Source organism: Symphodus melops, assembly GCF_947650265.1.
Source record: "Symphodus melops genome assembly, chromosome: 9".
NCBI lineage: Eukaryota > Metazoa > Chordata > Actinopteri > Labriformes > Labridae > Symphodus > Symphodus melops.
Window position 1 is genome coordinate 16,442,570 of NC_136699.1, and position 27,963 is coordinate 16,470,532.

General features: G+C 41.4%; 1 protein-coding gene across 4 annotated transcripts in view; it reads right to left on the reverse strand.

The window, feature by feature from the left end:
- Positions 1–27,963, reverse strand: part of nlgn3a (neuroligin 3a) — a 126,396-nt gene that overhangs the window by 70,575 nt on the left and 27,858 nt on the right. For 2 of the 4 annotated variants that reach the window (XM_079351747.1, XM_079351746.1), the window contains exons 3-5: positions 27,502–27,561; positions 16,737–16,796; positions 8,370–8,519 (exon numbers count right to left, since the gene is read on the reverse strand). In XM_079351747.1, coding sequence (XP_079207873.1) covers positions 8,370–8,519; positions 16,737–16,796; positions 27,502–27,561 — 270 coding nt within the window. The remainder of the gene's footprint in view (positions 1–8,369; positions 8,520–16,736; positions 16,797–27,501; positions 27,562–27,963) is intronic. The other 2 variants (XM_079351748.1, XM_079351749.1) reach the window with 2 other exon arrangements.

Here is a 27,963-nt window from a genome sequence, read left to right on the forward strand (position 1 = left end):
GCTTTTTGATGTCTTTGTAATGCATATTTACTGTTTTGGTTAAAGTACTATGTTCATTGAAAAGTGTTTTCATCTCAGGGCAGAGCTACAGTGAAGCTTGTTTTGAAAAGGGAAAATGCACGACCGTACCGTAGAAATTGATTTTTTAATGTCACAGTTTTCTCAAATGTCATGCTTATGAAAAATAATGAGCTTTGTTCCTGCTTCCGTTTGTTGTAGGATGAAAAAGAGGGACAAGTCCTCATTAAAAATACATCAGCAATCTGAGTTCAAGCCACAGCAGCGTGGGGAAATTCGTTGTTCACTTAGTGTAGAACATCTTTACACAACGCTGCAATGATGAATGCAGGTGGTTAGACTGCAAGAGACTCTACATAACTCCACAGTGTTTCAAATACCTGCCTCTCAAGATATCACAGCTGGATATGCTTGACAGTACTTTCATATAAAAATACAGAAAGGTAATGGAACACATGGAATTAATTTTCTTTCAGCAAGTGTTGGACTGACCATCTTTAAATATTCATGAAATCTGACCAAATTCATAAATCTGAGTGATCAAAGGTTAAAAAAAAAACCCTCTAAGATTTAATTCTGCTGCCTCGCTCTCTTCACTACCAACTTTAACTGTGATATCGTAGCAGATCTAGCCAATAAGGCCAAATTAAGTGAATCAATTCTGCACAGGTGTGAGCTCAAGCTCATCAGATGGTAACTGTTTTTGAAAAATAAAACCCACTACATCTTAATAATCCAATGTGCAGACTGTAAAGTTACCTGACAGACTTTAAAAATGAATCTCCATCCCTAAATTTCAGAAACGAAACTGACTGTTGTTGTTGATCAAATATTGCCGTCACTGCTGACAAAGACATTTAGCAAATGCTCCATTTACCACAGGAATAAATTCAATGAATCAGCATCCATTAAAGAGTTCAAGAAGCTATAATTAGAGGGGAGTGTAACAGAAAGCTTTGGCTTCCGCTAACTTTGAACTTTTCTTACCTACGCTCATTACATTCAGATTCCTGTTGGCCCTTTTTTTGAAATGCTCATATCAAGGTAACAATAAAACTACAAAAGATTTGAGGGCCTCAATGAAAAGTCACAGAGACTATGTCTTGTTTTAGCTATATAGAATCAAGGATTATAGCTGTCCTTTTCGTGGTCTTGAATTTTGGACTCTTAATTACAGTTAGAAAACACAATGAGTCTTGATTGGTGCCCCTCCCTCTGCAACTGACTGCACTCTGTGAGTTTTGAAGGTTGTCAAGCATTTGAATGAAGAGACATACTGTGAATGTGGAGGAGACTGGGAAGTCAGCATCTCACTGCCCGCTTTTGTCTGCAACTGAAAGTCTACTATTCAAAAGTCATGGAGAACAAGGACATGAAAAGCAAAAATAAGTGAAAAAAAAAAATCCTTCAGATGTTTGAGCTGGCCGTAATGTTTAAAATCAATAAATGATGTCTGTTTCTATGGACAGACATCTTTTCAGCATTAATCCCTTTCAGTTTTAATCAGTACTTTTCAAGAGGTCTAAGCTAGAGAGGAAGCATCTTCTTGGGGTTGTTGAAAAGTTGAGCACTGAGAAACAAAAGGCCCTGTCTTCTTGGCCCTGTCTTGCAGTGCCAGATATTTGTTGCAGTGTGTCTGGCAAAAGCGGCTTAAGAGTTAATTTCCTGGCAGTGATTTGTAGGAGAGCAGCATCAACAAGCTGCAGCAGACTGGAGCATGAAAACCATTACTTCAATCCCTCACTCCCTGACATTAATAGGATGAATAAATGTTTTTGTTCTCTGCTTAATTTGGATGAATTCATCCAAATGGCCTTGAAAACAAGTAAATATCCATCTCAGCTCCCCTCCTGATAACAGAAGACAAAGAGGACTCACTTCGCACTCGCTTTTTTTTCTTCTTTCACCTACCGTTAGAAAAAATTCCCTCGCACTGTGTCGGGCTCATATATCAGATGATAACCAAAATGAGTGAGACTGGGAACACATACTGAGGGAGCCTCTTTATTCTAAGTCGATTCGCCCTCGCCACACAGGAGGCTGTCATGTCAAATTTTATCCCGTAGTAACTCAGAGAGTGATTTTTGTGATCCCCGACATCCGATGTGACAAATGAGGTGCACCCAGACGGATTATATCCTGCACATGAACAAGAAGTGTAATAAAAAAGAAAAAAAAAAAAAGAAGAAGATATTTTAACAGTCATCATTATATAAAGGTGGTGCAGGGATACAATAAAATCAGTCGAGATGGAGCAGAATATTTTGCACCAAGGAGAAGACACTCAGCATGTTTCTTGACATTGTGTCGAATCATCCAAGAAGCGTTCAAGACAGATCGACTCGGGATGGATTGTAGAATGAGGCTGAAAAGGTGTAATTATATCCATCTATACAAGAAGCGTTCAGTATTGTTGCACCTGCCGCCTGTCACACTACGTTAGTGAGGACTCGGGGTCTTTCCGCTGTTGTCATAACTAATGAGGTGAGCTCCATTCACAGCATTTAACACTTGCAGTCATCACTGGTGATATATGACTAAATGTGTTTATAGACACATTTTAATTGAACTTTTTTTCCTTGAACTTAAATCTATTTTTTGTTCTACTTTAAGCTAATGACCTAGCAGCTAAGAATGGTGATAACAGTGAACGTGAAATAAAATGCAGTCTTACAGCTAATTATCAATAAGTTACTGAATTATCAATGATCACAAATCATATGTATTGTAATATTATTGCTATTATGGGCCACATATCATGACTTACCCTGTGATTTTCACCTCTATGTTTGGTGTAGTTTGCAGGTGACTTGAATTGTAATACATTGCGTTGTTGGAGGTGCAAGCTGTGTCTTCTGTGGCACAGGCGGTCAGGCTATTGTTACTCACCAAACAGTTGGTCAGCGCAGCGTCTGATCAGACATAAATTCCCTGGTAAGAGGTATCGACTGCCTCGATCGGACTATGGAGCGTAACACTGGGCTCCGGGATTAGCACGTTTCTTTCAAAGGCGTTAAATTCAGACACCGTCACAATCACCGCAGTTTTTGCGAGACTTGGTACATCGCAATGCTAGTCAGTTCACAACTTCTTATGAGTGACTGCTGAACATATCTATTTTATTGTCTATTTTTAAGACTATTGTTTTGATCATTAATCTAGTCATGTGTTTGTGTTTTGTAATTGCTAGCTAGAAAGCTGGAACTGCAAACTGTAAATGTCTCTAAAAAAGAAGTGCTTCAGCACACTTTATCCTTCTCTTGTGGTTTTAGCAGTTTCCAAACCGCTTCAGTCACTTTTCCACAGCATGCCGGACTGGAGGAGACCTGACCCCGATTTCCTGTAGCCAAGGAAATACAGAGGCAGATTGCAGATATTGTGCTCTACAGGATGTTGTTGAAGTAGCAATACAGGTCATCTAAGATGTCATCTAGATACTTCTTGCCTGAGGTCTGAAACCATTTACACTTATCACTTCAAGTGTCTTATATCCGGATCAGGTCCAGATGCGATTTAATACACCTTCATATACACTTAGCCACATATGGGTCAGGAGGCCCTGAGCACAGCGGGAGCTTTTCAACTCTCAGTGGAGCTCAGCAGCACTGCTGCAGTGAAAAACAAATAAGTAACGCGTGTGACTCTTTTGCTCTACAATATTGTTCACACACTGCCACAAATATCCCTCGCTCCCCAAATCCCTGGCTGAATTACCCACAGTCCTCCTCTTTAGTTTAGCAGAGGGACGTAAGAGGGAAAGGCAGACTCACTTGTCACACACAGACTCTGGGACATCTGCACACATACACTCAATACAGTAGACTGAGGTTATTTTGATTGGATCTAAAACTATTCTTTTGGAGGTCTGAATAACTCAGGTGGAGTGAGGTGACGGTCCATAGCGGAGACAGTCCCACCATAAAATAGCCGCAATCAAATAGATAAGGGAGATAGACATCAGAGGTCACACATAAACCCTGTCAGAGGTGAAAACACTCGACAAGAACACACTGTACTTGACCATTCTCTTTTTTGACTGAGAAAGTAGAACCTCACCTTGAGTTTTGGCAAGAGAAGCAGCCTTTGTTAATTTTTAATGCATTTGGAAACTAGTAATTAAGTCCCTCCCCCCCAATGGACTGGGAAATTGACATGCTCTGGAGAGCCAGTGAGTAATTATATTTGTAAAGAGCAGTGATACAAGATACTCCCCTCTGACTGGGACTCATTACACATCATTAGAGAGGTGCGGCAACTAGACACACGCACACGCTCCACATGCACACCCCTTACGCACTTGGGCAGACAAGTCGCACACTTTGACACGAAAACAATGTCTTTTTTTCTTTTTCTCCGTCTCTCTCTCTCTCTCTCTCTCTCTCTCTCTCTCTATCTCTCTCTCTCTCTCACACACACACACATTTATTTCTCTCTCTTATTTCTCTTACACACAGACACACACACACACACACACACACACACACACACACACACAAACACACAAATACAGATGAGCAGAAATCCCTTTGGCAAACAAAGTCTGCTCTTCAGGTCACTGTCATGCCCGAACAGGAAAGTCTGAGTGCTGTAAAACTGTCCACATCTGGATCACTGTATAATGACACAGCGGTGGGTCAATAAGTAATTTAAGATTAAATCTGATATGAATTCCCATTCATTTAAACAGTGAAAGGTTGAGATATGAAAGTTTCCGAATGGAGCCTCGGGAGGATTGTGGTCCACCCTTTGAAGCAATAATTACCATTACGGCGGCGTAGGGCTAAGAGCTGCTGGGGGATGATAGAACAGCACTGAAAACTTAGCAGCCTCTGCTTTAATTGGAACAGGAGTGGCAGTAACTTGATGTTTCAGATTCTGCGAATAGAATTTGTACGGCTCTCCTCATGTTACTTCTTCTTTCAACAGTATTTTTCCTCTCCTCTTTCCTCAGTATGCGCTCCCCCCTCTCAGAGTATATTATCAGTTTGTGCTTCTCTTGAGTATGAGCAGATGCCCTGCATACATTATAAAACCATACTGAAATATAGACTACACCCACTGCAGCCTGTCTTTTCAAAGAACACCAAACAAGCTCTAAATCTATATTTCATAACAAACTGAGAGCAGACTTTCAATTATTTTGCTTCTTTTAAGTACGATGTGAAAATACTCGTACTTCAAAAACAGAGTAAAGGGGAAAAAAACAAAAAAACAAATACAATGGTTAGATAAAGCATTAACACCTGACTCTTGCCGAGGTTGGGACTGTCCAATTGCCCAAAAAATGTTTTTGCATTCTCCATATTAGAATGCTTTCAATACAGATTTGTTAGAGAGGGCTGTTGTTGCCTCATAGTTTAGCCCTTTAATTTCTGTGAAAGAAGTTAAGTATTCAGATGTAGTGTGTATTTCAAAGGTGTTTACTGCATTATGAATGCTGTATTCAGATTGTGGTGGGACGGCGGGAGAGCTGTATTAGTGTCAGAAAGCAGAGTTTTGAGTTGCCTTGTCTGCTTTCACTTTAAACTCATTATCTTGTCTAATTCTCTCTGCCTCCATTATTCCCTCATCCCTTTAAGCAGCCTAATTAAAAGAGCTTTCATTTTTTCATTAATATTCATTTATTTATTTTTTTATTTTTTTCATTCTACTCCAAACTGCTGTTGCCGGCCTAGAATCTAAATTACTGACCCCCCCCCCCTCGATTATTTATCTAAAGGGAGCGCTGCTGCACAGTTCTTGAGCTAAAGCCGAGGAAGAAGAAGAAGAAGAAGAAGAAGAAGAAGAAGAAGAAGAAGAAGAAGAAGAAGAAGCTAAACAAACTGCAGTATTTGCTCTCGTGTAGCCATCATACAACCCGATGCTTAACTGCGAGTTTAGATTTAAATGTGTGTGACGCGGCTAATGCAAAGAATCCAGTACAAACAGTTTATCCCCCCAACTTAATGTCGTCTAGACTAGATTAGTGCTGAAACTGTTAGCGACACCATTATTGAATAAAAACTGCAAACAAACATAAAATGAAGACATGTAATTATAATTTCTCATGTTCTGAGTGTTTCAATTCTCACTTTATGACAGAAAATCTTCAGGCAGCTTAGTGTTAATTGGCCCATCATGGTCTGATTTCTCTGGCCTGGGTTTTATTTGGCTTATACGAGTGTGTCTGTAATAACAGTTTAAAGCCGTACCATGGGGAGATTATCAGACCACGCTACAGCGATGGACATTATCGCTCAACTACATGCATCACTTCTTCTCTGCTCATTTCTCAGAATGGCTGCTGGGGAGCTCACCAAGAGAGCTGCTGTGTGTGTGTTTGTGCGTGTATGTGTGTGTGTGTGTGTGTGTGTGTAGCTGGGTTAACCTCAACTGTGTGTGTGTGTGTGTGTGTGTGTATGTGTGTGTGTGTGTGTGTGTGTGTGTGGCTTGTTTTAGCTTGTGTTTCACTAGTATATTTGTGTGTGAGTGTCAGATGTTCCAAGTGCCCGTACGTAGAGTTTGAGGGGGTGTGTGCATGCATGTAGAATGACATTTAGCGAAATGTGGCGGTGAGAAAAGAAACATCTGACTCATAATTGAAGTGCCATGAAAGAAATATGATCATGAATCTGTATTAGGGCCTACGTGCTCGGCTTTAAACCAGTAGCAGGAGCGTGAAGCGGCCTGCTCAGCCAGCGCTCTGACTACCTTACCACCCTGAAGGCTGATTACAACCCTCAAAATGATACTCCACAAAAAAAAAAAAAAAAAATGACAGAGAAAAACACAGCACGTTCACGCCGAGCAACTCTGATGACAAAATCGATAGGCCGTAGCGCTCTCATCTCCATCAAAAAGAGAGGCTGAGGATGAATGTAGTGGTGCCTGTGTGATTCAACCACACCAGTCATCTCGATGTCCTGGAGGATAAAGCGGCAGTAGTCCTCAGTCACCCTCCTGCGCTTGACATGTGGAGCTCTCTGAGCGGTGAGGTGAGGTATAGACCACTTCTTTAAGGAGAAGTAAGTGATACTCTGTTCACATCAAAATGAGAACAGCTAGCAATAGATGCATTCAACAACCAAGGAGGCAAATCTAAAGCAGCCAAAACAGCTGAGTAACTCTGATTCTGCTCTTCACGTCTGACTGTTTAAATGAACGCTTTGTCAAGCTATATCCCCATGTCATGGACTGTATATAATTTCTTATCTTCAATATACATTTTAGAGGTCTAAAATGTAAAACCATCCATCTATAACAAGACTGAAAATGAGAAATATAATGCTGAATTCAATGAAGGAGATAATCCTTCTTCCTCCTTTTTTTTCATGTCTTTTTAATCATCCAGTGACCATTTATGTATATCAAGTTGACATTTAGAGCATCCTGACCCCCAGGTTGGAAGCTACGAATTATGGCATTTTCCATGGAGCCACTGAGCCTCATGTGTGAACACAAAGTATTGAACGATTTAAGTATAAGACACACTGTCCCTTTTCGTGATATGGAGCTTCATCATTATGATCATGCCAGGAGTCTCAGCAACAGCAAATACACGAAAAGCAAAGTTTTAGTGATCTGTCTGGTGTATTTCTCTAACATAATTGTCAAGGATATGTGAAGAACACATAATAAAACAACAAAAGCTGTGTCCTATATTAATTGCCAAAAAAAAGAGTCAAAATCTGAGGAAATATTCTCAACATTTGCAACCAACAACATGACATTTCAGTTTGATGTTCAAAGCGTTTGTCGGCAGTAGAAAAGCACTTTAAATGTAAAAAATGTTCGAGGCTGTGTCAGAGAGATGGATGGAGAAGGTACAAAGCTCGGGTAGTGTGCTAACAAACTCCATTTTGTGTTGCTGCAGCTGTTTCCATGGAGCTCTCTCTCTCACCCTCTCTCTATTTCTCTGCCACTCCACTCCCTCTCTTTTTTTTTTCTATCGCTCTCACACACGCACACACAAGTGTCTGAAAGAGGATTCAGCTGTGTGAGTCAATCCACAACCAACCACAACTCAGAGAGTCGCTCCAGCATCACGCCCATCTCATCATTTTTCTTCTACCTCATTACAATAATTTCTTAAATTATTCGAAACCCTAGTCGCAACAACAAACCCACATCGTGCACACTCAGTTACTGGGATTTTGATACACATGTTCCAAATCCACATGAGACACAGCAACCAGTCCTGGCACGTTTTCTTTTCTTTTCTTTTTTTTTTCAAGTTTGTCTTATTCGGAGTGGATGTAGCAATCAGCAGCGCTCATTACACCTAGCTGCCCTACAAAGATGGCCCAGAAAAATGCCCTTGAAGGGGAAGGAAAAAAGAAGAAGAAAAAAGGAAAAAAAAAAAAGATGCTTACCCAGGACTCCCACACGGTAGTTGAGAGTGATAACGATGACATTTCCGTAGCTGGCCAGCACGCTCCCATCGATCATGTTGCCTGTCCCCTCCATGTAGGATCCTCCGTGGATGTAGACCATCACAGGCTTGGCCCCGGTGTCTCGTATGTCTGCAAGAGCGGCCATCATTAACACATTCGCATAGCCGTCCACCCACTCTGATCAACGGGTTCAGCTCAGAGTCAGATACAGCAGATACAGCGACATGGTGGCCACAAACAGACAAGCTGATGGTCCCCTCTCAGATACCAGCTTCATCCAATATGCTATCCTACCAACAAATCTGCTCTATTAAAAAAAAATATATATATATATATATATATATATATATGTGGAGCTTAACTATTAATATAATTGCCCATCTCAGCTGAAAATGTAGCTTATATCTAATTAACTTATCATGAATTAAGCCATGAATGTTTTGGTTCGTGTTGCCTTGCAGACGCTTATCCTTATATAGACACATAGGACCATTAGAGAGAAAAAAGGAGGTATGCTGACACATCTCCTAACCAGGGAGAAGGCTAATCTGGCTTGACAGTGAAAAAACACGCTGGCTAATTATACAATGCTACCACGCTCTTTTTTTTGTTGTTTTACATAGGCCCATCTTTATGGAAAAAAATATGCATGTTCTTGCTTTGCATTGCTCATAGTAAAATTTGTGCCTCATTTTTGTTTATTCTACTCTGGACTCGGGGCTTGATACCCAGCTGGAGCGACACTCCAGCCAGATAAAGCCCATCCAGAGGTAGAGGGGAAGAAAAAAGCCTCTGTCTGAGGAATGGACTGAATTACTGGCTGGCTAGCTCGAGCTGGGAGACAAGACAAGAAACTCTCTCTCATGTTCACTCCCCACAACCCCCGCCTGCCCGCTCGCCCGCCCGCCCCCCTGCGTTCTCTGTAGCTTCTCGCCTTCCCCTCCCTCGCTTTGTATCGCTTTCACTCACAGACTCGCCCCTGTATCTCTCCCGCCTTCCCTCAATCTCTGTCCAACTCCCTGCCTCTCTCTCTCTCTCTCTCTCTCTCTCTCTCTCTCTCTCACACACTCTCTCTCTCTCTGTCCCTCTTTTCCCCCCCTGAAGCCTCGAGAGTGGTGAGAATGAAAGAGGGTGGGAGCGCAGCAGAGGAGTGAGGAAGAGACAGAGAGAAAAACACAAAGATAGACCGGAAGGAAGGAAGATAGAAAGAAAGGAAGAAAATAAAAAGAGAGATTCAAAAAGAAAGGCATAAAAATGACAGCGATAAAGAAAGCAATGAACTCACATCTAAAAGGATGGCATTGTATTTTGGTTGCTATGGTTACTGAGAGCCAAAATTCAGAATCCCAAAGAACAGCTAATCACGTACCACATCCTGCACAGCCTGATCTGCACCCATCTGTAGGCTCTGCTAGTCGTCAAATTAACAAGCTCCACACAAAGGACAAATACTGTCATAAAGACACGGTTTTCCCACGGAGCCAATAGCCGAGCTTAGTCTTGATATACAGGTTTCTTTTACCCATGATTCCCCTGGTTATTCATAGCCCTGTTAGTTTTTAAAAGCAAAGCAATAACTTGTATATGATGTGGCCTTATTTATGGCTGGCTTTATCTTGCTGGTATCTGAGAAGGCTACACAGTGAAATGTGATTTAGAGCTGACACTTCTCTTTGCACACACTTATCTTATAGACAAGAGGAGGAGGAGGAGGAGGAGGAGGAGGATGCATGGGGTGAGGAAGCATGAAGTCGTAGAGAGGGGAAAGGGAGGATCTCGGGGAGGCAGAAGGGGAGAGAAACGGCAAAAAGATATCCTGCACAAGCGTCTCAAACAGATGGGCCACAGATACAACGAGAATGTCAAAGAGGAAGAGGGGGGCAGAAATCAGAAAAAGAGATTAGTCATGTCAGTGTTATCAGCCACCTCTTTTGTTGATTCACATCAGGTCTCAATGACAGTTTAATCCCTTGAGGAGATCGAAAGACATTGAGGCTTCACTTGTCCTAGTCTGTTCATTGACTTGATCTGATGTGATTTGTGTCAGAGCAAAAATATACATGCAACAGATCCCAATTGGACTTTGGTCTATAGAGAAATAATAATCATGTCGAGCTACGTCCACATCTGGGCTGTAGCAAAGCATGACGTGGAGGTAACGAGGTGACCAGCTCTTCTTAAACCAATCATATCAGAGCTTTAACGGCCGCAGTGGACACCATATCTGGTGACACAGATGTCCAAGTGCCTAACCCCCGAAATAAATAAATCAAAAAAAATCGTTCTATTTCACTCACTTCTCGGTGGCAACAACATCATTACATCAAAATCATATGCACAGCATCAAAACAAGGCACAGAGATCTGTGCTGGGAAAGAAACAGAGATATGTTCATTAATTCACAAATATTGCTTTAAAAAAAACAAAAAAACAACCTCATGCACAGCGAGTGGGAAGTAAAAAAACAGAGACAAATAAACTTTTTTTTGGCGATGAACTCAAACATGAGTGCATGATAGAGATGTAGATGAAAGCAGATGTAGTGTGGAGTGTGAGGTGAACAGAAAAATAATTGATGCAACACATCACCTTCTCACATCTTTCTTTCAATCAGACTAGTTGGGTCATGCAACGTCTAAAGCGAACTGCTAAAACGTGTGCAACAGTATAGAACCAAATGAAGAACTGGCCATTAGTAGGAATTAAACAATCGAAGGGGTTCGGTTCAGAGGGCTTTGCTTTGGTAAAATAGAACACCTACAAATAAATCATAGGGCTTGAATTTCAACAGGACCAGAAGAGCACAACCTTGGTCAGGTGCGTCACAGTGCCTGTGGACTGATTGGAGTGTCAGTGGGAGGCAGAATACAGGCCTGTGCTCAGACTGTAAGTGTTCCTGCTTCAAGTAAAACCCACCAGGAGGGCAGGGAGCCGCTTCATCCTCCTCTATCGCCTTTTCTCTCTCTCGTTCTTTTTTTTTTTTGTCCTTTGCCTCTCCCGTCATTGAAAACAGTCCGTCATATATATCTGACACTAAGCGCCCCAGAAGCAGCCTTGACACTCCAGGATCAGGACAGGACACAAAAGGCGAGTGGAGATAAGTGTCGGTGGCATTCACTGTGTCAACACTTTGTGAAACATGGTGGCTGTCAGCGGCTATCAGTGAGGTCTGAGGTGGAGGATGAGGAGGGGATGGTGGGGGGGGGGAAACGGGTGACAATGTCCTGATGTGGCAGGACATGACACGAACCCTACTGTAGAGCTCTCGTCACGCCAAGCTTCACGCTTCTCTGGTGACAAGTCCATTACGAGCCATGTACACGTTTCAGAGCCGGGTTTTGTTTTAAACAGGGAGCTGCTCGCTGAACAGGCAGTGTAATTACACAGAATTATACAGCAGTGTGCGTTCAAGTCTATGACAGCTCAGGAGTCAGAAAGTTCATATCCGTCCGGCAACTGAGATTATCAAACTGAGAAGTTTCCTCTGCAGTTACATATGCCATCATTGTCATATTTTCACTACTATTAGGGTTATTGTAGGTCTTTTCTTCTGTTATCTTCTCGATGTTCTGTCTTTCGCTCGCTGTCTTGATCTATCCACTTGGGGCATTTGGCTGTCCACCAACACGTCTGGTTCTCCTTGAGGTTTCTTCCTGTATAAATGACTTTTTACATTTGGTTTCGACCATGTTTTTTTTTTATGTCGGAACAATTTTTAATGATGTGGTGCTATAAACGTAAAAACTAAACTAAATGACTGATGGGCCACTTGATAATTGTTAGGGCCTCTGAGGTGTTTCGTGTGTATGTAAAGACAGTTTCAGCACAGCACTGGATAAACAGAAAGAAGACGTGCGCGTTCTCTCCTATGAATTTTGACGTCTCTACAGCAATTGTAATGGGAAGAATGACCTTTGCATGAAGGTGACTTTTTACCTGCTGTCTGGTATGTGTTTGTGTCTTAAATGTGATGTAGGAAACAGGGCAGGGGAGGATGAGAGGGCGTGGGGATGAAGAGGAAAGACAGATAGACAAAAATAAAAGGGCAGACATGGTGAGAAAGCCTACAAGGCTATTAGCCAAAGCCCCCTGTAGCTGGCCTGGATCGAGATGAAGGGCGGAGGCTGTAGAGGTGCTGTCATCCCTAAGACTCACAGACATCAGTTTACTCCTTGAGTGAATGGAGAATAAACCTTTAGTCTCTCAGGGAAAGCCTGCTGTCCTAAGTGTGAGCCACAAAAACAAAAACAAAAAAATAAAAAAAATAAACACTGAAGGTTTGACAACGAAAATGCACACGGCGGAACCCCCTCAGATGTGTTGCTGAGCTGCATTAAGACAGAGGGAAAGTACCTCGCGGAACTAATTCTAAGCTAATCTTCTCTCGTTTTTAAAAAGCAGCTGTTCTTTTAACATGTTTTTTGCCTCGTCAATTATTTTTTGCCACTCAAGAGTATAGGACAAAGAGTAAAAAAAAAGAAAGAAAAAAAGATGAAGGCAGAAATCTGGCTCATACATGCTTTGAAACAGCCCAAATGATGCCCTTGTGGATCAGCCATTAGCGGCAATGCGTTTTCTTGGAAAGACGCTGAGCAGTGGCGCTCAAAATATCTATGCATAAATGGGCTTCATGGGGGCACGAGTCCTCATCCCTGTAACATCAGAGAGCATAGGATAGTGGCAGAATGAGGAGAATGGAGTGTGAATCGCCCCCACTGTCGAATCACTGGTCTCCAGCCTGCGTGAGCTGAGCTGAGGGCTTTGCTGGATGGGGATCCAGTCAGGCCGATGCGATGGAATTAATGGTAATACCCGGGCAGGTGGAGCTCAGCTCTGCTCTCTGGCACAGCAACAACTGAGAGGAGGGGGTGGGCGATGTGTGTGTTGTTTTCTTCATTTTGCTTTTAAAGCTTGGATGCAAGGATTGTGTGTGTGTGTGTGTGTGTGTGTGTGTGTGTGTGTGTGTGTGTGTGTGTGTGTGTGTGTGTGCGCAAGTGTGTGCCTGCGCGCATGCTTCGCTGATTTAATGAGTGGGTGTACATGTCTGAGTGTGTGCACATTCATACTGCGTGGAAGCATTCCTCCTGATTAGAGCTCGAGTCTCTAAGTGCCAAATGACAAACACACACGCACACACAAAACACACACGTTTATTTTTCATCAGTGGGAGATGGTTGAGGCAGCAGTGGTGCGAGACGCTCTGGAGTCAGAGTGGGCTCGGCTGTCTCTCTCCGCCTCACACTGGGCACGGTACCTCAGCACCACTGCCATGTTCCACCTGGGAGATTTAGCTTCTACACAGCCTCACTTCCTCTGTTTACATGCCCACCTTTATCTAACAACAGCAGGTAGGTGATTGAAAGCGTGCGCTCAATTTTACAATTTTGCAATAACAGCGCCTGTAATATTGAGTCTTGATTGTGGGCCGATGTAAATCGCAGCAACTTGGCCAAGGCAATCGTGTGGCTAGAGGGAGTGATGTGTGGAATTTGAATGCACCATGGGGGGAAGCCAGGGAGTTGACTGTTGCTTTGACCGACAGGCGGACACACAAAGGGACAGACAGAGGGGACAAACACACAGAAAAACTAAAGAAGGGACAGGAAATAGCTTTTACATTCAGCAAATCAAATTTGTAGCATGCTATGTTTTATTTTGTTTATTTCCATGTCTCCGTTAGGCTTTCTTTAAAAGGGCATTTTCACATTGGAACTTATACAATATAAATCAATAACACATTTCTTTGTATTTCTTTGGTAACCTGTAAATTCCTTTATTCTTCTAATTACACTTATCTGCATTTCCGTTTCAAAGTGTGTCTGTAGGGTTATAACAGGCAGAAGGGCAGCTCAAATGTGGAAGACGGAGGGTGGAATTAGCCAAGGATAGTCAGACTGCCAACAGAGACAGCATGGTAATGTTGGGATGAACAGACTGAGAGATGGAGGGGGTTAGATGGGGAAAAAAGAAAAGACAGCAGCTCTCTGGACTGAATGAGAATATGTGGATACAAGTTGCATCAGCTGAAGAGTGACAGGGTAGGACGTGTGCTTGTGTTATCATTCCACTTGCCCTTGAACTTGATTTTCATTGGTAACGCAGGCCGTACATTTACTTTAGGCAAGGAGATAGCCATTACTGGCAATAATAGTACAGCCACTTGTGAGAGCAGCAGTATGTAAGACAGCTTACAAGGACTGTGTGGTTCGTGCTGCGTACTCAGCCATCCTTTACTGCGAAGAGAAGTCTCTTTTTTTTTTTCCACAGAGGGGAATTACATAGAAACAAACAGATGTCCCTGAACACTGGTTTCATACGTCGGGCCATGACACATCGTAACAGACACATTCACCAGAACAATGAGAATCTTCTGGATCATATTTAGGGATTGATGGCCGACTCTGTCACACATGCATTAGTTACAGTGCTGTGGCAGAGATGCTGCTGGGACTGTATTGTGCTGCTACGGTGATGCTCCGCAAATAGCATTAGATGCGCTCAGTAAAGAATAGACTTGTCACATTTTCAGTTGAGGCTAGTCTTTCACAACAGCTTGGGGACCAAGCCACTGTGTACGCATGCAAAGACCTGCCAGACAAAGGGATTGGCACTTGTCAGCAATTTTGAACGGACTTGGGGCTACATGTGGGTTTGCTTAAGGGGAGACAAACGTACACACACATGCACGTGTTCACATAGTAGAGCTGAAAACTGAAGTCAATTTGGCTTCAGAAGCAACCGCTTGCCCTGGGCTTGAATGAAGGAACACCTGTGTGTCAAAGTGGTGCCATGGCAACGCTTCCTGTTCTGTGATTAAGGCCAGCATGAGGCTTCTTTCTGAGAGAGAGAGGAGCCCACTGGCAAAGAGGATGGAGCTTCACTGCAACGCCTTAAACATCTGGAAAGAACCCTGACTACCCAGGTTCAGCTGGGATCAAAACCAAGTGAAAACCTGAGGCGTTGATAAAATTAAAAAAAAGACAACATCGAACGAAAAAAAAAGAAAAAAGAAAACTGCATTTCTTTTAATGTCCACTTGAGGTTGGCAGCAAAAACCAAGGAATCCCCCATTAGAGCCCAAATTAAAATTGTTAAAGCAGAACCTAGCATGTTTACAACCTGGTTTGTTTCTTTTGGTAATTTATTTTTTTAATTTTAATTTGGTAAAAATTGTATTCAATAGTTATGATTAATAAGGGATAATTAGCTAAGTGGCTGATATGATTGACCACAAGCTAGACAAGTTCAAATGGTGTGATTCAACAACCCAAATAATAATTCAAACTGCCATTACTCCACTTCTTTAACACTCGATTTGCCAGAAGTTAGTATTTCCAAAATGGCAACCCCCTCAGAAACCAATGGGCGGCGTCACTCAAATTGTTTGTCTTTTATAGAGACTATGAGACACAACAAAGAGACTAACGCGCTTGACAACTCTGACAGCAAAACCATGTGACAACATACAAGACAATCAAGAGAAAGAAGGTGGCAAGTTGTCTCAGTTTTTCTGCCAAATAAAAAGGTCCATAAGTCCTGAACGATTACACTACAGTCTCTAACACACGTACACTTGTTAACCAATTATACACATTATGTGCCGACATCAAATCCAGCAATAAAAAACACAAGGGTTTTAAGTACAGGGCTTTACCTTAATACCAGCATCATGCCTGCATTACCTGCGTGACTGTTTCAAAAATAAGACAAGGGCGGGGTGATATCAAGGGTTTGATTTAGATTCAGAGACTTAAGCCGTTTCTGTTGCAGCACAAGACTCGTCTCTCATTCTAATCTCGGCAGAGATCCACCCTGAGCCAGGAATATCCCAGGATAAATATGGAAAGTGAACAATGCGATTGCTGAGCAGCAACTTCCCATTTTCTACACCTCTCGCCTCTAATCCTCTCCAGCAGCACTCCTGAACTGCCGCTCCTCATCTAAATCTGCTGGCAGGCTGGGTGAACGGTCTGATATTACACTGCTGCTTCACTTTCCCTCCGCCATTATCGCCACACATACAACTGCTGGCCACACGTTCAGAGGGGGCTGTTAACACTAGCTCTGCCTTTTCAGTAACAGGGACCCCAGTCACCACGAGCTATTAAAATAAATCAACTCATTCTTGTTATCAAGAGAACCACAAGATTACATCTGACTGAAGCCAAATACATTCACATATCACACATTCTCAATCAAAGTCAACAAACTGTGATATGACAGGGATGCTTGATGAGAGCATTTGCAATTAAAGACAAAAATAAATCAAACAAAAACCATAAATGATCGGATAAATCTTCAAAAATAAAACCATCATGCACCATCTTTGTTCACCGTGGAAAATACCTTCATCTTCATCACCGTCGTTATCCGATAAATCCTCGCCCTGTTTTTTTGCATGGGCCCCTGTTATTGAAGCAGGGAGAGACACAGAGAGGCACAGGGAAATTCAAAATAGCATGTTTGGCAACAAAAAGATGGGGAAAGAGGCAATTCAAGAACAAGCTGAATTTCAGTATGTCATTTAAAATAACACACAATTCCAATAATACAATTTGCTAAGGGAAAGTTAACAATCACAGATTATTCAATTAGATTAAAAAAAAAAGCTTACAAATAAAAACATTCAGTGTAAATCAACAAGCCAGAAATTGAAGGGTGTAATTCTAACACCAGTCTTAAAGCATATTTGAGGAAGAGTCAAACACACTGGCATATCCGGTAATCTTTTAGTGATGTTCAGATAGATTAAATAATTAAGGTACTACCATTATAAATATTAAGGACTGTTATCAAAAATGTTTGTCTAAAATGTTAAGTGTTAAAGCTGCATTTTGCACGTCATTTTCAGCAGGATTTTAGCACATTAAAAAATATACTTTGGTGACTTTATGTCCTCTCTGGAATATTAAATTTACCTACATTTCTAAATTGGGCGTTTAGTGTAAGAGACATAGAGACCAGTAAACTGAGATGAAGATAAAATGTGGTTACTGTTCAGATAAAAAGGAAAATCAGGAAGCAGAAAACTGTTTGGAGATGTGCTCACAGTACAAAGAGGCACTCATGCAGGAGTGCTGTGTTCAAACTTCCCTGGAGGTGGTGAGATCTGAATAAATCACAAGATTGTGTGTATCATGTATACTCAGTGATGTGTGCAGTTACTTCAGCTTGTTTCTTTGCCCTAAACAATAGGTAATATGGTGTTGTCCTTGTGCTACATTATATAGTATTCAAACCCAGCCCCCTGGGCGCCTGCACACCATGTAACAATGTAGTATACAAGCTCTATTTTTGACCTACCGCACACAACAAAATCACTTTGACATTTATGTATGATCATGTTTTGTTGCCCACCAGCAGCAGAAATAACACCACCGAATACTCTGTAGGTCTGTCTATTAGTCAATTCATTTAATTGTCCATCATCTTTTAACAACTAAATCTTTTTTTTAATATTTTGGTAATACCCTGACTTTTCATCTAGCACCACTGTCAGTAGATATCCTCCTCATGAGGAATGCTCAATACAACACGTCCTAATGCTTGGGGTGACCCCAGACCTTTTCTCCATTACAATAAATAAACCAGAATACATCTGAGTTAATAACAATATCAAACAGTCTGTCTTTTTATGTCATTCAAAAAACAGTAAATGTTTTCAAAAGATGTCTAGATTGTAACCAGAAAGGTGGACTTCAGACACCCCACAAAACTAATATCATCTAAAAGAATAATTCATATAAAAAAAAAAATCAATTTTATGAATTCATTTACTATGAAATGAAACAGTAAACTGTAAAAAGGAAAGGAGTGGATTTGCTTTTTAAAGCAGTTCAACCATACACAGTGTTTGGTTTTTGTTTAAAGCTCCCATATTATGCCCTTTTTGGGGTTCATATATCTTATTTATGTGCCTTCTAATGTACGTTCACAATCGCTAATGGTCGTAAAAAGTGTCTATTTTCATGTACTGCCGCTCATCTGCCTGAGTTTGCAATGCTCTGTATCACTCACGACCAGGGTCCCCACGAGTGCCTTGTCTTAACTGATTGGACGGCCGTTTCACTCTGTTGTAATTGGTCAGTTGCTCAGTTGGGCTTGGATCAGTGATATCACACTGGCAAGACGTCACACTGGCTAATTTCATTTGGGGGGGGCAAGGGGCCGAGCATTACATGCAGCTAATGCTACAGCTTTAGGACGTCGGAGAAGATGTGTTCCCATGGACTGAATTTGCGCACGTAGATGCGCCTAAACATGCACAAGACACCTGGAAAACACTATAAAAAGCATATAAAACCAGAAAAAGCAGAATATGGGACCTTTAAGAAAACATCTATTGATTGAATGTATCATGTGTCAAGACACTCCAGGATTTTCTTCACTTTCTACAGTACCTTGAGGACAACAACACGTCATCAACTTGTTCAACAACTAATATCCTGTGTACCAGAAAATCAATCATTTTCTTAAAAGATGATTCAAGGCCTTTTAAACTGGGTTGTGAGGTGAAATTGTATCTTACACTGATCATTGGGCGCATAGGTACATTTGTCTGAGAATGAACTTTTGAACTCTGTTACATTGTTGACACATACCTCGGGCTACCTCGGGACCTCAAACAGCCATTGGGATATGAACTGACACAAACGTCAAGATTTGTCAATTGCCTGTGGCCTGCGTTGTTGTGTTAGCAGGTTAATGTTAGCATACTTTTGCTGGCTAGTTGCTTCATATTGCACATAAAGTAACACAGAATGACCGAGATCTAAATATACTAAGAGGACATCCAAATAAGCAGTTAGTACGGTAGACTGTGTTGTTCTCTTTTTTCACTAGTCCTTGACTAATAAAGCTTTATATACAAGACCGTCCTGTCCATGTAAACTTGATGTATACAGGCCTACAGCAGGCAGCACTCATGCTTCCCACTCAGTGTAGACAGTCAGACAGTGACTCATTTACAGTGGATATATTTGATTTATGGGTAAAATGTTGCACAATCTTCCTTTAAAGGGCCAAAAGTAGTAGTAGAGGCGGCTGTGCTTATACTCCTTTGTTTACAGTTTTTTCTCATATACACTTGAATAGAGAACAAGAACTTAACGTAACTTGACATTATTATACCAATTTCAGCATTGCGCAGTCTTCGGTAAGACTGTAGACAATTACATGCTCCTTGCTACAAAAGAAGTTTAGTTGACTTTCAGATTGTGTGTGAGACATTCAACAAGCATTTGTAATACTACACTTCTCTGCCTCACAATAAAGGGGATAGCGTCTCTGCTAATGTGCAGATTCATGTATCTCTCATTTGCAGTGGTTTAATAGCTACAGCATTTATAACAATAAAGCTAAATGTGTCTGAGATCAATCAGAGGCCTTATTATTCAAAAAAATAGCAACACACTATGATATGAATACTAATGCACCAGATGTAGGCACACCTGGATTTTAACTGGAGTGGAAGATGACACTGATTGCTTTGATTCATGTTACGCCCAAAACAGACCTTTGATTAATTAAGAGACTGAGCACAACCTAACTCTCACCCAGTTTATGCACCGTTTATTATTGCTACCACTCATGTAAGCAAATCAGTTACTCAAGTTTAGACAGGGTATAACAAACCACTTTAGCTAAGGCTCTATTTAAACAGCATATATTTAAATGAATGAAGCACTGTGTCTCCATGCCTCATTCATTTTTAATTGATAGATTGAATATATTGCATTATGTAAGAGGTTGAGTGTCGTGACATTTGCAGAGCACATTGAACCTTTCAAAGCGGAGAAACGTTTTCAGTTTGTTTTCTTTCAGTGTACAATGGCCTTCTGCTTTCTGTCCATTCGATTTATATAACCAGGGTAATGAATAATGGAGTATTTATGGGCTGCTATATAATTTGCTATCCAGCTGTGCATCCACAATCACATGACTTCCCGGCTTGTATTCATAATCTGTGTCACCCTCTTTGGCGATAAGCATGTATTGCTTTACTATTGCAAGTTGTAGTTCATTTTAGGATTATTTTGTTGAAGAGGAAGCAGGCAATTCATTCTCAAAAGCGTCACTTGACACTTCCGCAAAGTAATTAGCTAAATTAACGTGTGGGACCATAAACAAGACATAGTATAAAACACATTTAACTTATGGCCAGTGAAGCAAAAAACAAAGGTGAAACCCATTATGTGGCTTTATGTGGTTGAACTTGTCTTTGCATGTCCACTTAAACTTTAAACAAAACCACCAAATTTTAGCCTGTCTAGCTGCTAAAAAGCTTTAGTCCTGAGGAATTATCACACTGTGAGCGACGAAACTGCACAGCTGCCAAAGTGATATATACACCACTGATGTTTTGCTCTAGAAATTTTTGACTAAGTCCCGTTGTCATGAGCTTGTATTTGATGACAGATGCCAAAAGAGTCTCTCAGGGGAAATAACTACAATCAAAAAACATAACTTCATGAATGCCTTCTTTGTGATGAAGTATCTAGATTTCTTTTCTTTTTTTTAATCTCTAATTTGTAGCTTTTTTGGTCTTCCCTATAATATCCTCTGTTTACCTGCAGCCAATCATAGTTTCCATTGGCTCTCCATTGTATAATGTTCGTGCAATAGTGTCATGTTGTTCTTATCTTACGCATGTTGTGTGTCTTTACAGATCTGCCTAAAACCTCAATCAGACAACTGCAGCTGACAAGTCTGCTGCTAGAGTCCTCACCACAAGAACATGGATCACATCAGTCCAATTCTGAGGTCTTTAAACTGGCTGTCTGTCAGAGAATACATCCAGCTGCTGGTTTAAAAAGAGTTTAATGGTTTATGGCTAGGAGAGATTGTTGTGTGTAAACAATTACAATACAGAAGGACCAAAACAAAATGTTGGGTATGGTCGAACTAGTGGGAAAAGCTGAAATACAAACCGGATCCACAACTGGTTTGAATAAACAAGAGGGAGTGGAAATGGTGAAACAGGAAACCATGATTGGTTGACTCTTCACCACAAGTGAAACAAGTGTGTTGAGCGTCTGTTTATAACATCACGTCACCTACTTCCATTGGAAATGACTGGTAGTCTGATGCTCTATTACAAGCAGTCTTTAGCTTGTCAGGTTAAGCACTTTAAAGCTGAACAAATGTGATACAGTAGCAGCAGCATTTCTCAGTCAGAAGCATCTTCCCTGTGGGAAAGAAACTATCATTGAGTTATATGAGATGCCATGTCTCTCTAATGTAGACTTCTAGGGAACCTACAATGATGTTTAGCAGAATAAAAGCCAGAACCAGAACCAGAACAGAACGGTTGTTTATACAACCTCAGTCTTGTTTATGGCTTGTTAGCGTTGAGGGTTGTTTCTAGCCCTTACTGTGCCGTTGACATGGTAAAACATTGAGCTTATTGAGTGATAATGCTTCAGACAAGCATAGATTGGATGGCAGGTGTCGACAGGGAAGCTCTGTCACTTTGAATTGTGTTGTCTTTGAGCCTGTGTGTCAAGTGCTGGATCTATAATAGGAACTGCAAACATGTGACATCTGCAGTGACTCAGCTAGTGAGACTATATTTGACCTTGGATCTTTTAAGTGTGAAATTACTACGGAACTACACAGAATTAATGAGTTTCTTTGCGTCGTCGGCCTCCAGGAGCATACATTTGCATTGCTTCAAAACAGACAGCATCAAGACTAACAGCTTTTATTCATGTCCTCTGACAAGCAAAATAGAAACCTGTCATATTTCTCAAATCAGGTTGAAAGAAAACACACTTGATGGGCTCACTTGTTACACAAAGGGTATTGAAATTTAACATTTAAAGAGGGTTGAATTGCAAACAAAAGATGCTCTATGAGTTGACTCTGAATTTTTACATGAATAGACACCAGTCCACGTATGTAACCCACACACACATACAGACACAGAGAGAGCTCTGAGGCTCTAGAGACTTCTCGACTGAATCCCGAATTCACTCAATACATTGTGGAGGGCTAAATGTTAACTGCCTTTCCTTTGCTGGAAAAAGGTTCGCTGACAATAGATGGGCCTTGGAGTTAAATATCAGAAAGGTCAGAATGTGGAAAGGGACTTAGTGAAATGTGAAATGTTGCCGCCTTGACAATTTGGAGCAGTTATATTCAGTCTCTAATCCTCAGGTGGCCATTTTTCTCTTTCAGAGTGCCTGGATCCGTCGCTCCTCCTGTCTGTCTGCTCTCCCCATCTCTTCCCTTTCTTTTTTTCTCTTTCTCTCCCTGTCTATCTTCTCTCAATCTGTCTCCCAGTGTAGAGGTTAAGGAACAGCTTGGGAGGGACACATGAGAGAATGATGGAGAATGCAGCTAAAAGGTTAAGGAGGCTGTAATCCTACAGTAAAGGACAGCCAAAACTCACACTGCGCTTCAGCTGTTCCTTAACTAAAAAGAAAAAAAAAAATCGAAACAAATTAAAGGCAGCCAACTTGTCTTTCTAAAGTCTGAAAATAGAAAATAAATGTGTTTGCAGAGGCTGCAGGATTCAGTAGCAAGCCAACACAGTGGGGTTCTCTATCTTTTTCCTTTATCCCTAATGAACCATTTATTCTTCATATTAGGGAGAAAAAGATTACACACTACAAATATCTTAGAAAAACAATCAAGACTGCCAAGGCTCTAGGCTTTTTAATAATCTTTTGTTCGACACAATCGTCATTTAAGTAAAGGCTGACTTAACATGCATCATTAATGATTTCAAAAAGTCAAAGCTGTGCAGGTATGAAGACTTCAACACTGGGCTCCCATCAAAGGTGCCCTGCGAATTGTTTGTAACCACTAAAGGATTTGTATGTACGAGCGGGTGCCCACTTTGTTTGTATGCACACAGACACTGAGATTAACATCCTGCTTCTGGTTTCACATTGTTTTAACAGGAACTGTGGCAAAACACAGACAAAAGCAGTGAGGCAAAGGATACGAGCCACTGGACAAAGATCTAAACAGACACAACGTAATCATGTTCAAACGTTGTTATCAGAAAAAGTCAATTTAGTTTGTGCTCAAGAGAGCACCTTTTATATCTTCATGGCACTTGATCAGCATCATGACAAATCCATGAAGTGGGGTTAGGCAATGAATAATACTACTAATAAATAATATTAGCATTAACGTTTCATCTTGAAATTGAATGTAATGTGTGTGTATGCATGAAACAGTGGAGCCATAAAACAGCAAAGAAAGTTTAGGGCCCACTTGAAGTCAAATCAGGGTTCATGAGTCTCAGTCTAAGCCAACACAAACACCTGAAGCAACAAATAAATGGTGTTCCCCATTCACAGAGCGTTTGGACTCCACAGGCTGTGTCCTCTCCTTTCAGTTCGGGGTAAACAAAGAACAGAACAGTGATACTGAGCCTTGGATTGACTGTGGAGGCTGGACAGCACAGCAGCAGGAGGCCTCTGAATGGGAACTTCCTGCTTAGGTCGCGTCTTGCATCTCAAGTCAGTGTGGCTGAATCTGCTGCTGGCTGGTTACAGCCTTCACTCACCTAATCATCAACAGTCGCTGATAGATGATCATGGACAATTATGGAAGTCATTTTCCGGGGGGCGGGGGGGGGCGGGGGGGGAGAGTGGACATCTGCTCTGAATTGAAATCTCGCAAGCCAATATTTGTTCTGGTCTTCTTGGAAAGTTGGCGGACAGATTTCCTCAGCAGCACTCAGGGAGTAGCCCCTCCTTCCCTGAGGCCGGGTTGAGTCGGCCAACCAACGGGATTAGCATGGTGTGTTACTGTCTGCAAAGGCACAGACACAGTCTAACCAGGATTGGGGCTCTTTTGCAATTTTAACAGCTCGCTAACATCTGGAGGTCATCTGGTAAGAGGAAAATATGTCCAATGTTTCTGCTGGGGTAGTTAATCTACAGGTTTGGCAACCGATCGGGCTGTTCAGTACTGGCACCGGGCTGCGTAACACATGGCAGCCTGCTGCCTGTGAGGGCTGCATAAGAATGATAGTCGAGTGGTCCAAATCAAGCCAAAATGTATAACAGATTTCGCAGCACTTATCTCAAATAGACTCATGATGAGGGATGAATTTAGGAGTCAGGAAGGTTGATCTCAGAGCGCTCTCAGAAGCTGTTTTATTCAGAGAGACCAGTGTGAAGGACTCTACGGACAGGTTTTACAAGCTGGCTACAAGCAGTGAAAGAGATGTGCTGTAAAGCCCTGTAGAAAATGATGTGCATATTGTACAAACAGGCAGCACACTTGAGCGCATCATGTCATCAAAACGCTGCCCCTACGAAGAAAAGGATGCGATGTTACATCTCTTTTAAAGCTTGTCAATCAATGTAAACCCTCTCTTAAAGATAAAGATCGAGCTCATCAGGGTTTGCCCTCAGAAAATTGACCCATCTTGAGCCAATCCAGCTCTCTGAGGTTGAACAGCGCTTTGCTGTGTCCGGGCACATCATTACCCCTCTTCACTCCATTCACTCCAACTCAGAGCACAGAAAATGACTGAGTGGTAGAACCAAGGCTTTAGTGCCTTGAATCTACAACACCCCTCTGTGTGTGTGCTATAGAGGCACATCAGAGAGAGAGAGAGAGAGAGAGAGAGAGAGAGAGAGAGAGAGAGAGAGAGAGAGAGAGAGAGAGAGAGAGAGAGAGAGAGAGAGAGAGAGAGAGAGAGAGAGAGAGAGAGAGAGAGAGAGAGAGAGAGAGAGAGAGAGAGAGAGAGAGAGAGAGAGAGAGAGAGAGAGAGAGAGAGAGAGAGATGGTCTATAACGCTGATCTTGCACTTTTGACCACCTCCGTTTGACATTGTTTATACGTGTATAGATATCTTGGACACGTGGTCTGAGCTAAGTCAATCAAAGCAAGCCACGGTTATTGTTGATCTGAAAAGTCAACAAGTTTCAGCTGAATTACCTTGACTAGCCATGCTCTCGGAAAAGTAGCACAATAACCAAAAATAGCAATGTGTAGAATCAGTATTTTCACCCCAACATTTTGTATATTTTTCAAATGCACAGTAGTATCAAAAGGCATAAGGTCAGCCTAAAATAGATATCTAGAGTATGAAAAGGAGGTATCTGAAAACATGTGATACGTGACTAATCCTACAAACACTCCTACTGCACATGATCTGCAGATTGTGCTCTGTATTTGCGTCACAGTGCACACATCATCACATACTAATATCTTGTCTCATAAAACAGATGGACCTCACGAAGATCGTGGGTGATTCATTTCAAGGAGTTGATGGTTCATGTATTTTTCTTCACTAGAAAGGTATTACAATTGCAAAAAAAGAAAAAGAAAATGGTGCTTCAAGCAAGGTAAGAGGACCATTTACTCTGCCTCTGACACAGCCGCCAACGGTTGCCTGGCAACAATCACACTACCATTTTATCAAGAGTAAAATACCATATACTTTCTGAAAATTAATCACTCTTTCTTTTTTTTTACTCCAGAGGACCCACATTTATAGAGAATCAGATTGTAAAATTGTTAGTGAAGGTATTATTATTACCGAATATGCTCAGTGTGTACGACTCCTCTGAACCATACAGGTCTCTTTTGGAAGCTAAAACACATTTTACCCTGTTAGGGTTAATAGTTTTATGGCACAGATCTAAAAATTGAAACAACACTAATTAAAATCTTTAATGAGGGAACTGATGAACCGTCAAACAGTTTCCCAGTTCATTGTGAATTTGTCAAACAAGACTTTTTACCTCCGTCTTGGAAACATTTAAGCATATCCAAAGTATGCTTCAGAGGTTGCTTTCTACATTGCCTAAGAAGGATAAATTATGCTTCATTTGCACTGTTAATTCAACATAAGCCAAGATTAGGAGAAGCAGTGCAATTGAAATAAAAAGAGCCAGCGAGTCTGAAAATTACAACCTTTGTGTTTATAGCAACAGAGGAACTATGCTCCAATCATTTCTCTGCAAAAAAAAAAATGTGTCACAAAACCAACATATGAAACTTATGATAAACCGTTTTCTCATTACCAAACATGGGCAAGATAATTGAAAAATTCCAAGTGGAAGGGGAATATTAAAGAGATATTTCTGTGTGTATTCCACAACTGGGACTAATTCAGAAGCAGAAGTGCCTGAAGGGCCAGTCTGTCTCTAACAAAATTGCTTTACCAAAGCTGAATGTAGGAGCGTGCGGAGAGAGGCCAATAGCTGCCTGCTGCCTCCGTGGAAATCAACGGCCGAGGTCTCCTAGCTCAACCTGAATCTTGACTGTGCAGCGAGAAAATGTTCAGGATCAGTCTTCAGGCTACTTGCAAGGACCTCCAGCGCCTACAGGTTTGTTTGTGAATACAAGCCGTCTGTTGAGAGATTCAGCTTCTGCTAATGAAATTGGACTGGGTTTCTCTGTCGCTGTGGGTTTTAAACATTAACCACATGGATAGATGAAAGCTGTCATGCCAATAAAATACTCCGACCATCCTAAATGTGAACAATTGTGAATAATACATTTAAGAGCGAGATAGGCGGCCCTCCACTTTTTAGTGCAAATTTAATCCATTTCTGAGGCTCAAATATTTTCAGGTGTCACATTTGACCAATATTTCCAATAAGCCGCCTTCTCAGGTGCTGTTAGAGCCGTCTGAATCATGATTAAGGTTTTGCATACAAAGTCTAAAAGTTTAAAGTTGATGGAGCACTCGTGCCTCTGACTTAATCAACAGTTGTGTTAAAATCAAAAACATATTTCACGTTAAACAAAAACAATCTGTACAATTATGTAAAATGAAATAAAATACATACATTGTATTGTATTACTTCACAAAACGTCATTATTTCTACACATTTACTCTCCCTGACACACACACACGCTCACACACTTAGTAAAACCACACTTCCTCCCACACACATGCATCACATCAAACATACTCACTCATCTTTCACGCTCATGACAAGGTTGATCTGGGTCACACGTCCCAATTAGCACTTTGATTTGAGAGTTGATAGGTGGTGATATCGGCAGCTTTGGAAGGTTGCACCCATCACTCTCCTTTTCTCTTTCACTCTTTCAAATCCTCTCTTTCGCTCCAGTGTCGGCCTTTTATGTTCTCTCTTTGTTTTTTTTTTGTTTTTTTTGGGTTACATACCTCCTTTTCTACACATTTTCTTGTTGGGTTTCCTGGCACATTCCTTGGATATTCTTTTGACTGTAAAATGAATGGAAAAACTACAAAATAACAGAGAGCTCTGGGAAAAAAGATCGCATGTGACATGCAACAACTCAAGACTTGAGTCAGACCCCGATTCTTCACCCTCTTTCCCTCCTTCTCATCGTACGCCTCCTCCCACCCTCCCAGTCATCATCGACAACAAGAACAACAGAGGGTCTGTTGAGAAAGTAGCTGGGGTGTTGCTGCAGAAATATTCCAAAATGGTGGAATGAATTTGCTGCATCCTGGGACACAGGAAGCCCATATTCACATGCACTTCTATTTAAGACCCATTACAGCCACACAGAAGGCGGAGAGGCTGGATATGCAGTTTGTAATCTGATGAATCAAAGTGTCATTTGACATTGTCCATTTGAGTCTCAGAGCCCAATTTCTTGT